Source organism: Poecilia reticulata, linkage group LG1 (genome assembly GCF_000633615.1).
Source record: "Poecilia reticulata strain Guanapo linkage group LG1, Guppy_female_1.0+MT, whole genome shotgun sequence".
In the NCBI taxonomy this organism is placed as follows: domain Eukaryota; kingdom Metazoa; phylum Chordata; class Actinopteri; order Cyprinodontiformes; family Poeciliidae; genus Poecilia; species Poecilia reticulata.
In genome coordinates this window covers 27,769,418-27,781,940 of record NC_024331.1, presented here as the reverse complement: position 1 = coordinate 27,781,940, position 12,523 = coordinate 27,769,418, and the positions used below count along the sequence as shown (strand labels likewise).

The 12,523-nt window shown below is 35.2% G+C and overlaps 1 protein-coding gene across 4 annotated transcripts in view; it reads left to right on the top strand.

Moving 5' to 3' along the window:
* The window catches only part of LOC103470494 (glutamate receptor 2-like), a 51,203-nt gene that overhangs the window by 692 nt on the left and 37,988 nt on the right, over window positions 1-12,523 (top strand). For all 4 annotated transcript variants that reach the window (XM_008419006.2, XM_008418997.2, XM_008418989.2 and 1 more), the window contains exon 2: window positions 8,662-8,802. In XM_008419006.2, coding sequence (XP_008417228.1) covers window positions 8,662-8,802 — 141 coding nt within the window. The remainder of the gene's footprint in view (window positions 1-8,661; window positions 8,803-12,523) is intronic.

Below are 12,523 nucleotides of genomic sequence, written 5' to 3'. Positions count from 1 at the left end.
TATATATGATTGTGCTCAATAATTTATTTCTGATTTTCTTAATTCATCTTGCATGCATCCTTTATTTAACCATGAAAATTACTGATAAAAAAAACAACAACTCTTTTCTAAGAATGGCCCCCAACTGCAGCACCATAAAACACAACAAATCCAAAATACAAGACTAGATATATCACATCTAGTCCTGTGATATATGACCAAAACTTTGGATTTTTGTCAAGCTTCCATTGCTTTGTTGCTTCAGGTTTTGTTAAGGTTTGTGTCTTTGTGCAACAATTTAATATTCTTTGGATTTTCTGTTGGGTTCTTGTGACTGTTCTGTTAGAATTGATCTCTATCTGCCTGAGTCCACTCTCTGTTTTCTTCTTGCATTTAATTCATTCAACACCTTCTCTCTCATGTTTTCATTCTATGATGGTATCCTCGGCACATCGCAGCTGTTTTTACTTAACAGGATTTAGTTGAAATCTGGTTTCTGTCACCTCTTTTCACACCTGCCTCATTCATCGGTTCAGCTGTTTTTAAGCTGAGCTCTGATTGTCAGTCATTTGCTGTTGACTCTCTAAATGTTCTGATTTTTGGCATGTATGGAAACATTCACTCACTGATAGATTCATTGGGTACACCTGTTTGCAGCTAACACAAATAGCTGCCAAAAGGTCATATGAAGCATCCCAATGCATTTAAGCATCCAGGCGTTGTGAAGACGACTTAGAAAACTGCACCCTTTCTCTGATTGCTATTTACAGCAGGAAAATGCCCCGATTCATAGGGTTAAAAATTGTTTTTTTTGACCATGACGATGAGTTCAGTGGACTTTAGTCACAAATCTCAGTCTCGAGGTTTTCACACATGACAGTTTGGTGGAATTGGTTTGACTGGAGACCAAAATTGCAACATTTGTTACATTTTCAGCTGGTGTGGGTTGGTTTCACACTGCATTGTGTCAAACAAAACAAACCCTTTGAAAAACCTGTTCCCCTCCTCGCCTGTGGAGGCACTGCAGGAAGAATCGCTGAAGGAAACGACACAAAAACCTCTAAACAAGATAAGAGCATCTTTTTTTCCAAAATGGAATACCATCAGATTTTAGCGGTTGTAAGATTTCTCTTTGGTCTTTGATAAAAAACCACAAGCTATTTCACTCGCTAGCACTAGACTCGTGCATTTGTTTTGGTTGTATTTACCCAGAATGCCATGCGCTATAATCCACTTCCTGCTTTTGGAGCGGTCTTCAGTCTGCTTGGCGTTCACATGTGCATTCAAACTGCACCAGAGTTCACTTCAACCAAACTGAAACTGAGGCGGACCAGAATTTTTTTTTAATTTTTCTATCTGCATCAGCGTTTAATTAAACTCCCCAAACAAACCAAATTTTCTAGGAAAATGAAAGTTTGATTAAATCAAAGATTCGGTATTCTGGATGTACAGCCAACAAATAATCTATGGAAATGTTTCTGTTACATTTATATGACACAAATGATGAATCACTCGTGGAGGCTCCCCAGTAGTTTATGATTCATCAACAGGTAACTGGTAACTTGGTAACTAAAAGCTGGAGTGGAAGTGATCACCACTATGACAGCAAACTCTGGAGAGAGACACACACCTCCAAGTTGCACCAACGGTCAAAGTTGTTGATTGCTGGGAGCAGACATATGCTTCAGGCTCCCTTTTGGACTTTCAAAGAAAAATCCTGGTGTCACTTTTAGTGATGAGGAGGAAGACAAACTGAATTGTTTTATATAATTCAGCTGATCATGAATAACAACTGCTTGATCAACTTTGCATGATCTGCTTTAAATATGTTTGGGTTCTACTCCGCATGATCACACATGACTGGATGTGCAACAGCATTGCCACAGCGCACTGCACCCAGATTAGAGTCATTTTAACTTGGCTCAGCTGAGAGGATGACACGCTTAGCTGCTTTTTCTACATCCGTGCATATTGTCATGAAGCCAAAGAGCTGAGGATGTTTCCTCCTCCACAGCAGGCAGGGCGAAAACCGAGAGCGGAGGCCTTGAAAAGTCAGGAACATTTTGAGGAACTCTGGAGGTTTTTACAAGTTAGAAACATCCTGGGACTAAGAAAAAAAAAACTTTTAAAAAAGTTACGTTTTTTGGATTACGATGAATCATTTGAAACCTTTTTCCCCTTTAATGTGACATAAATCATGGGAATTCAAAATCAAACACATCTGTTAAGGTACATGTGTCAAACTCGAGGCCTGGGGGTCAAATCTGGCCCACCATAACTTCTTATGTGGCCCTCTAAAGTCTAACAAGACATCTAAATAAAACCTTCTCTGTTATTTTGAAGTTATCAATCAAATTTAATCAGTTTTTTTCTGGTATACTTAAAATTACATCAGTGTGAAAAGATGGTCAATATTATTTAACTTTAAGAAGTACTTCCTAAAGGTAGAAATAGCTATTTATTCATGTTTCAGAAGTTTGTTAATGGATTTTATCAATGCATTCTGCCACAACCAGCCCTTTGAGGACGTCCATGATGTTGAAATGGCCCAAAATGTAAATGAGTTTGACATCCTTGTATTAAAAATCTGAAGTAGGTTGCATAAATGTGCACAGATTTAGCCTAATACTTGACCAAAATACATCTTCATTCAGTTGCAACATTGAGTTTTACACAAAACATCAAGGATTTATTATGAATCTGATTAGCCTTCAATAAAGTTCATTATTAGCTAATCAAAAACTAGAAGTGAAGATGGGAATTAGAGGCTGACCTTAAAGAAATGACAGTTTTTTTTTACATAATACAACAACAAAAAACTGAAGATGAAGAGGGATTTATTTTTTTCAGTCCAAGAGGGCTAAATTGTGGCACGCTTTTTATTTTTTCTTACCAACATATCTGCATGTTTTCAATTGAATTGCTTTGGATCTGTGTCATTTTAAAGGTAGAAAATGCTTTGAAATGATTTCTCTCCCTCTCATTGTTTTGTCAACCTGACATTTTACCATGGGTGTGTAAAGTTGTTTCAAACGACTGCAAAACAGAAAACTGTTTGGGAGAATTTCTAAAATATTCTGCGGTCCGGCCATGTTCCAGTGAGTGGTGAAGGTCAGAGAAAGCTTAGCGAGATCTCAGTCCTGTGGGGACAAACTCCAGGCAAACTTATGAACTTTTCACCCTGAGCTAGCTGCTGGGAGACTTTTGATTTATGTGTGTGCCATTTTTTATTCAATAGTTTTAAAAGACAGTTGAAAGTTAGCATGAAGATTAAACTGTATAGTTTTCAACCAGTTTGTCATTAGCTTGTTGCTTTTCTGCATCGAGGTGCAGAACAGATTCTTCACTTTGCTGAAATTGAATTACTGCTACATACAGTTTACAAACCTGGATTTTATTGAGAGTTTTACTTTATTAAAGGTTCAGTCCGAGCTCAGAGTGGAAATGAAGACAGATGATTACTTTTAGCATGTGACACAAAGACATTATTTTCCCAGTTTATTTCCTGCATCTTATTTCAAGTGCTAATAATTCCGTCCTTCTGCACTGTAAAAAAATAAAAAAAATGTCTCTAATTTACGGTGAAATACTTGCCAGAATTTTACCGTAAATTAGAGATGCTTTTTTTTTTACAGCGTGGAGCATATGGTCACACAAATAGCTTATTTTTCTGCTCAGTACATTAAAAGCCATAATAATTATTTATGCATGACTGCATCAACAAAATAGCAGAATTTATCAGAGGAAAAAAAAATAATAATCTGGAAGACTTTGAGTAAACAATATTTTAATTTAAATAATATGTATCAATCTGATATTAGTATCTGTATCAGTCATCAGGTTTTGGATCCATAGTGGCAGATCTATTCAGTCTAATTCTATGCTTATGCTAGCAACATCAGGCTTCATTATTTATTTTACATTATATTCAGAATTCCTAATTAAATGTTCTGAACCATTTGAAAGGAGGTTTGTTGCAGATTATTTTTACATGTTTGACCAAAGTAGCCAACCGTTTGTTTTTGTTTATTTTACATTAATTTAACACTGGTCCCCAGTGTTAAAGGTTCATTAGAATTAGAATCTTTACATTTATTTCAGTTTTTTTATGATTTATTCTCAGTTGCTGAACTAATTATATAGTTTTTACATGTTTGACCAAAGCAGTCAGGATACTGTTTTAATCAGCTTCAGCTTCTTAATTATTGATTTTATATTGGCTGTTATACTCCTAATTGCACTGGTAAGACTAATTAAAGTTGTGTAATTTCCACATGTTTGATCAACCTTATGAAGCTATTGGTGTATTTAAGTTTAATTCAGGACCCTTTTATGTCAATACAGCATTGCTTTTCTGTATTGATCGGTATCAGTTGATACTAACCTTCAGATATCTGTATCGTATCGGATCAGAATCAAGGATTTTTGCAAAATGCAAAAAGAATCTGTTTTTATTTACATTTTATTTTAAACTATATTGTCAAAAATAAAATTTTGCTCTTCTCAATAATCAGTGGAACATTTTTATTGACATGAAAGCAACCAAACTCTTCTTCTGATTTTTGAACAATTTTTAGTTGCACAAATGTTTAGTAGAACGATGTTTCTGTCAAAATGTGACGATTATATTCCTATAAACGTAAAAGTGATTTCCAATCTGATCAGGTTGTCTTCTTTCTGATTTTATCACTTTAAGGTGAGATAGAAAAACCGTGAATTCATTTCCATGCACATAAATTATTTATCTCCAAATCTTCATGCTGGAGCTGTAAGTAGCTCAAGCGTCAGCTGTTGGTTCACCTGAGGGGAACATTGCACACTTACATGCTGATGCTGGCTAAACAGGTGACCTTTGACACCTTTCTGTGTTTCCCCCACTTCTGAACAGCCGCTCAGAAATAGAGTGCTGGTTGCAGGCAGAATGTTCATAGCCCTTAAAAGGTGATTTAAGAGTTTGTTTAAGCAAATATGTCCAAATCTGCTTTTTTTTTCCCAAATGCGACCTCTCTCTTTTACTCCTGGAGAAAAGTGCCAACCTTTGCCTGTAAAGTATATTTAAATACAAGTTATCATTGGAAAATACACTGATCCAGTTTTTTAAGAGATTACTTGAACTACATTTGTTCCGGCGAAGATAATATATTCTCTAAATTATAGAAACTTCTCCCATGAAAGGTGAAGCTGCAGCAGTCCTGCTAAAAATAATTCACACTTTCTTTCAAATCTTTGGTTTTGCATATTAGGAAATGAAAGAAAAATGTAATTATGAGTAGACCTGTCATGATAACTAATACTGCTGGACGATAGATTTTCCCAGAATTCCTTGTGATACACGATAATATTGTTGTTTTGATATCATTTTCAAGTAATATATTAATGATGGCATAATAATAATAATAATAATAATAATAATAATAATAATAATAATAATAATGCAAAAACACATTCTCAAAGATCAATCGATTTTAAATTCTAATTAACATTTAATTCTAGAACTATATATTTTAAATATCTAAAGTAAAGAAACAACAAATAAAACCAGTTATGAAGTCCTTCAAACAACAGTCCAGTTGAGACCGAAGCAACAGACTGAAGACTTTTATCATCCAGTTTTTCAACAAAGAAAAGAGAAAAACAATAAATCATGCAAATGGAAATTTTTGAGCTCGGTTTAATTTATCATGTAATTATTGTTACTGATTTATTGCCTATTGCGACAGGCCTAATTATGATATTAAATTGACAGATTATTGTTATGTCATCCCAGTGATTCAGTAGCAGAGTTGGAACTAATTATTATTTTAGTTATTGGTTATTCTGGTGATTCATTGATTGATTGGGGGAAAAAATGGCACATTCACCTGACTTTTTATTTAAGCCTTTTTTATGCTATAATGAAATTTTTTTTCCCAAAAGTGCATCAACGCTGCATTTCTTACTGTGTGGTTGATCAGCTCATTGAATCTTTTCAGACTCTCCATCCACTGGATGATCCGAGTTATGACGTGTAAATTTCCCTTTGGGATAATTAGGTTCACTAATTTCTCAGTTTCACTTCACAACATTCTGAAGGAAGTTGGCCATAAAAATAGATATGTTAAATGTTTTGGTCTCAACTAGCCCTGTTTTGAAGTTTGCAGAGACTTCATGATGATGTTTCTGTTGTTTTGTTTACTAGTTTTGCATGTAAAATGTCTTCCAGCTCCAGTGTTAAATGTTCATTAGAATTTAAAGTTTCTTGATCTTTGAGAATTTGGTCTTGCATCGTTATGCCATTACTATTATATTGCTTGAAAATGATCCCAAAATGACAATATTTTGTGGCTCAATGTGATTCTATGAGCTTTTTGAAGCATAGAAGTTGGTCATACATACATTGTTCTTGGTTAAAGAACCTGATTGTGGTCCCCAAGGCCGGCCAGATACAGGAGCTAATGATTCTGCACCACTGCAGGCAGCCATGCTTCTCCTACTAGCCTGAACCTCCACTTTCCGCTCAGGGCAAAGAAAATGACCTCATTCTGCCAAATCCACCACAACCGCTGCAGCTCAGCTGAGGTAGAATGCAAAATATCCCCTTTCTCATTTTAATGCAAATGTGCTGGTCACTGGAAGAAAACAGAATTTCATGTTGTGATCAAAATTCAGCGACGTAGCTTAACGCTGTTATTTACAGCAGTTTCTGTGGAAGAACGTAGCCGACTTTTTATTCATCTGTCAGCACAACCTAACTATGGAGAGCCATTTCAGCCAAAATTTAATACGTAAATAAATAGATAGATAGAATAATGCATATATAAATAAATAAATAAAATAATAAGTAAATGTGTTAATAAATAAACAAAAAACTAAAATAATACATAGATAGAATAATACATACATAAATAAATATCTAAATAAATAAAATACTAAATAAATATCGAAATGAATAAAATTATAAGTAAATGAATGCATGTATAAAATAATAATAATAAAGAAGCTAATTAATCATATTCTTATTTACTTTCTGAACTGGCTCTCCATGCTTAACGATGTTTTTCATTTCTGACTTTTCTTCTGTCAGTCAGTGTCTCGGTGTCTCCAGCGTTTCAGAGCAGAGTTCGCTCCGCATCTTATTTCAGTTTTAAATCATTTGTTGCCATGTTTTTTGTTCCAAAAATAAAGAACAGATTCATAAACTTTTTAAAAACTTTAACAAATCATGACCAGCCCATCCATTATGCATGAGGGACATCTTCCACATTAGGTGCTACACAGTAGGAAATTGGTGCTCCAGATGGCGCCGCAACAAGGCGGGGAGGATTTGGACGCAGTCGGGCAGAAATGAAATGTCTGTGGACAGCAAGTGCAGAGTGGATGTTATAAATCAAGGATTTTATATCCAAACATGACTTATGAACATTTGTACTTTTGCTCAAAGCAGGCTGGACTCCTTTTTTAGATGTAATTTCAAGAAAAGAACTTTGTAAGATGTACTTGTCTACACTTAAGAAGCGCTCTTTGAAAGAGACACTAACTCCTTTACAAAGGAACTTTAATTTGGGAACGGGAATGTAATTATAAATTAAAAGTTTTAGATTGTATTACAGACAATGTGGATGAATAGATCCATAAAATTAATGTAATAGCAAACCTTTTGTAATGGGAAGGCAAATATAGGTTTAATTCACATTAATATCTTTAAATTGACTCCTTAAAAACTGTCACAATAATAAATTAATTGCATCCTAAATCAAAATGAGCTCTATCATTTCTATTCTGATTATTAATATTTTTTGAAGGGTAATTTTGTTTGCAGAGACTTTATAATCCATTTTATTTATGGTTTTGGTTGTGTTTTTCATTTTGTTTTATTTTTGATATTTAAAAATATCTTAATTTTTCAGTCTTAAAGTTACAAAGTTAAAGTTTATTGGTCTTTGAGAGGACGATTGTAATGCTATTATCAATTAACTTGAAAATGGTCTCAAAACATTATTTATTATTGTTATTATTGTTTATTGTAATTACTGGGACAAATCAATTGAGCAAAATGTTTTATTGCGACTCAAAATAAAGTCCAGCAGTGTTAGAAGTACTTCAGAACCTGAACTGTGAGCATAAACTAGAAATTTGACTTTGGGTTTTAAGCGCTCCCAGCAAACAAAGTATAAATATTGAGCTTCAGTGGAATTAAAATAAAGATAAAGGAACAATACTTACAAGTATTTGCACCTTTATGAAGGAGAGGGATAGTTAGGATGTGTTTACTTCCTGGTTCTCCTCGCCTGTGTTGATTCTTCTTCTGTTGTTTCTGCTGGGGAAGCGACTGAACCTGCAGCTGCAGCTGAACACTTCCTGGCAGCAGATTTCAGGGAAGGCATTTATTTCCCCAGAGCTGCTCAAGGCCTGGGACGTTGTTAGGTCTACCTTGGCTGCAAAGTGTGTGCAGCATTGCAGCATTTTATGGATGAAAAGGGCAGAACTGTTGGACCGGCAGCCTGGATAGTCTGCAAAAGCTTTTGTATGTTTTCTGCCTGTCAACTCTGAAATGTTCAGCACCAGGAAATATAATCAAAATTTACATTAATTATATGAATGTGGGAATCTGCAGCATCACATTTGGAAAACATTTGAGATTTTTCTGTGCTCCACTCTGACCAACCATGCCAATAATAATTTCTGTTCCTGTGTTTCCTCTAGGTGGTTTGTTTCCCAGGGGCGCCGATCAGGAGTACAGCGCATTCAGAGTTGGGATGGTTCAGTTTGGGATGGCAGATTTCAGACTCACTCCACATATAGACAACCTGGAGGTGGCCAACAGCTTCGCTGTTACAAACTGCTGTGAGTTTTGCTATATTATCTTTGTCTATTTTTAATCAATTGGTCATTTTATCAGTAAACCTGAAATGTGGCATTTGACAATAATAAATAAAAAAAAACATTAGCATTAGCAAATCAATTCAGAAATGTCATTATGCTAAGAAAATTAGTCTCAAACTTAAGTGTGTCATTGTGTTTAACAAACTCATATTTACATAGTTTTATCATTTCATCCTGACTAGTTCTCAACTCAGTTCAACCAGATCAAAACGAACAGTTCATGTTCACAGTTCTCCAGTTTAATAACTTAAACTGAGCTCAAAACTTTTACTTTAAGCTCTAGCTATTTTTAATTCATCTAATATTTTGTTTTCTGAAATGAAAAGGTTGTTAGTATATAAATATATGACATGAGATCATTAAAAGTCCTGTTTTATTCTCCTCTGCTGTCTTTGCTCTTGTATTTTACAGTAGCTGAATTTATTATGCACATATTCCTTTCATCAACAGGAAGTATAATTTTGACTGATAGGTTCTCCATTAAGACTATGTTTGTAACTGCAGTCACCTTTAAGCCTCTTATTACTGTTAAGTCCATGACGACAGGATTTACCAGGATGTTGTTTTTCTCTCTTTAAGCTGATGCTGTACAGCGGAAAACGAACATTAAAAAACACACAGTGAAAAAAATGAAAGATGAAGTTATCTTTGAGAAGAAGCACTCCATCATTTAAAGACAGAAAATTCAAGTTTAAACAAATTCAGGTTGTCTATATGTCACATTTATCATTATGGACTCTAATAAAATCTAGTTTGAGTTCAAACTGCTGATTAGCTGATTTTTTTTTGTTTATGTAATTTAAACATGTTATTTTTTTGAGTTACTTATCAACAGGAAGATCAGAAAGAAAAGTTTTTAACAGCAGTTTTTCTGTAGTTTCTAGTTTTAAAGGGGACCTATTATGCAAAATTCTAAATTAATTGACATTAACTTCACTTTCTGCACATTTTCATACTCCCATGTGGGTTTCTGCTGCTTTTTAAAACAGCCACAGTGCTTAAAAATAAAAACCAGCAAGTTTTTTGCCAATAAATTTATGTTTTTTGGTGTCTGGAAAATGAGCTGTTTCAAAACCCTCCAGATTGTTAAATCACATTCATACAGCACTGTGCCCTGGCAACCCAAGTGGAACTCTGCCCATTACCTAGCAACCCAAACAGAGCTCCAGCACATTTGGTCAGCTGGTTTTACTGCTGTAATCACTGCTGGAAAAGAGAAGTTCTTTGTTGTTGGCTTTCCAACCAGAAACCACTTGCTGCATTCTTGTTGGTTGTGCAGGAGGCTCTACTAATGCTTTTCAAAGACGTACGGTCGAATAATTGTATATCTGTTTGCAACAATGTCCATATGAGAGTGTAAACGTTGAGTTTGGGGGTGTGGCCAGCAGCAGCTTTTTTGGATCTAAAGTGACAAGAGGCAGAACTGAGCAGACTGAAATCTCATTATCTAAGAATGATTTTGTACAAAAACATGTACTGAACTAGACCTATCCTAACCTGTTCATGGAAGCGTAACAGGTCACCTTTAAGGATGGGCTCTTCATATTCTGTAGCAGAATATGAGCTGAAGGTGGTGTAGTCAAGTTTAAAGCAAGGAGAGACAAATAGGCTTAAATTAGCAGCACAGATCCTTTCATCAAAGCTGGTTAGAGTCTCTGCTGCCCATGCTGACGCACAAGACACTCAGCAGACACTAAACCAGCTCCTACGGGGGAAGTGATGCGGCTCTTTCTCAGTGAAACATCTGAAGCTAAAAACTCTGAGATCCACTCAAACACAACAATAAGAAGAAGCTCGTCAGTATAAAACATTACAGCAAGGGCTGTTTATATTTAAACATGTTGCTAATTTAGACTTCAGTTGAATTTGTTGAGAATGCGACCCCTCTTTAAGACATAAATAGCTTCACTGTTGCTTACTCCACTGCTTTATGTGAGCTCCTGCTGAGTGATCTGGATCAGTGACCTGATAGCATTGTTCATTGCATCTTTAGAACAATTGGTTCTCCTTTATAGATCCACTCGTTTTGCAACACGTCTCTGCTGTTGGTCTGCAATTTAAAGCATTTCAGTTTTCTGCAGACCAGCTGCAGGTTTATGTAAAGTATTTAGGGACCAAAACATAACTGCCTTTGTTAAAGTTAAATCACTGTTGAAGGACTTCTGAACTGAGAAGCTGCCATTCACCACATTCTGCTTTTGTTTGATGTGCAAAAATCAGTCACTAAAAGATCTTTTTACCTTACTTTGTAACCTGGACAGGTTGTGTTTAGCTTGGCTTCAATAGATGCCTGAGTTTGATTCCAGTTCTCTTTAAAAATGCAAACCCTTCATGTTAACTCACTGATATTTTAAATATGATTTCTGACTTAATTCTTCCTGTAATTCGATTTTGGATCTCAGATATATTTGATCTCAGTTTATTTTTTCAGTTCTATAGAAATATATTCTAGAAACAGATCACAGTTTTTAGCTAAACTTTCTCATTTACTCTGATTCTGAGGAAAAACATATTTCCACTTTTGAGATTATTTGAGAATGAAAAAAGACTTATAACAGCTTCCAGTAGTTTAATACAAACACTTGATCACTTGATCCCTAAAGGTGATTAGTTCGTGTCTCATAACAAAAGGCCATGAATATAGCCATTTAAAATTTGGATTTGGCCTCAGTTTTGATGCATGTTTCCAATTTAAATTACACCTAATTAGCCTAAATGTGTAATTTCTTTTAAATGTTAAATTACTATAAGTTGCCTGTGATTTTTCTGCTGTCCCCTGGTTGGTTTGCAGCAGGAGAGCAACAGCAGAGCAGCTTCACGCAGTCTCTGTAGCGCATCAGCATCTTTAAAATCTCCCCTCACCTTCAACGCCTTGGCCTTGCTTATTCACATGGCCTGCACTTTCCAAATGATTAAGTTTGCAGATAGTGTTCTGCTGATTATTCAGAGGTCACACTTTGTAATAAGGGCAGAGTGGGTCTGAAATGACTTTCACATCATTTATCTTTGTGAGCGTCTTTACAAAACAGTCAAAACGTGGATTTATCCCACGTTTGCATTGTTTTTGTTTGCATGAGCCGGACTGAGATCTTCATAGTGCGATAACCACAAATTTAAAACAAAAATGATTTAAGAATAGCTGTTATTTAACACCAAAAAGTAAGAGTATTGATGTGATGCAGCTTCTATCGCATATTGATTGGTGGCTTTCTTGAAGCATTTAATGATTCAGAAGGCAACGATGCAATTACAAATTGATAATCAATGCAACATGATGAATTCTTAAAAGCCATCAACAGTCCTAAATCTTTCCTAACAACAGTTCCAGTAAACGTTTTGATCCCCTTCACTCATAGCCACACTGTAAAAAAATAACATCTGTAATTTACGGTAAAATACCGGCAGCTGCGGCCGACAAAATTTTATCGTATAAATACAATAAAACCCCTATTTATATGGATTTTACCATGCAAATACAGTAAAATACATATTTATACAGTAAAATTTTGTTGGTTAAATATGTAACCCTGTGACATTTTCAGCCATCTTTAAACCAAATAACCCAATTTTAGAAGAACCAGTAACCTTTGTGGAAGGACCAGAAGCAGTGTGAACCAAGACTCGTGCGTGTGAACCAAGGCTCGTGCGTGTGAACCAAGACTCGTGCGTGTGAACCAAGGCT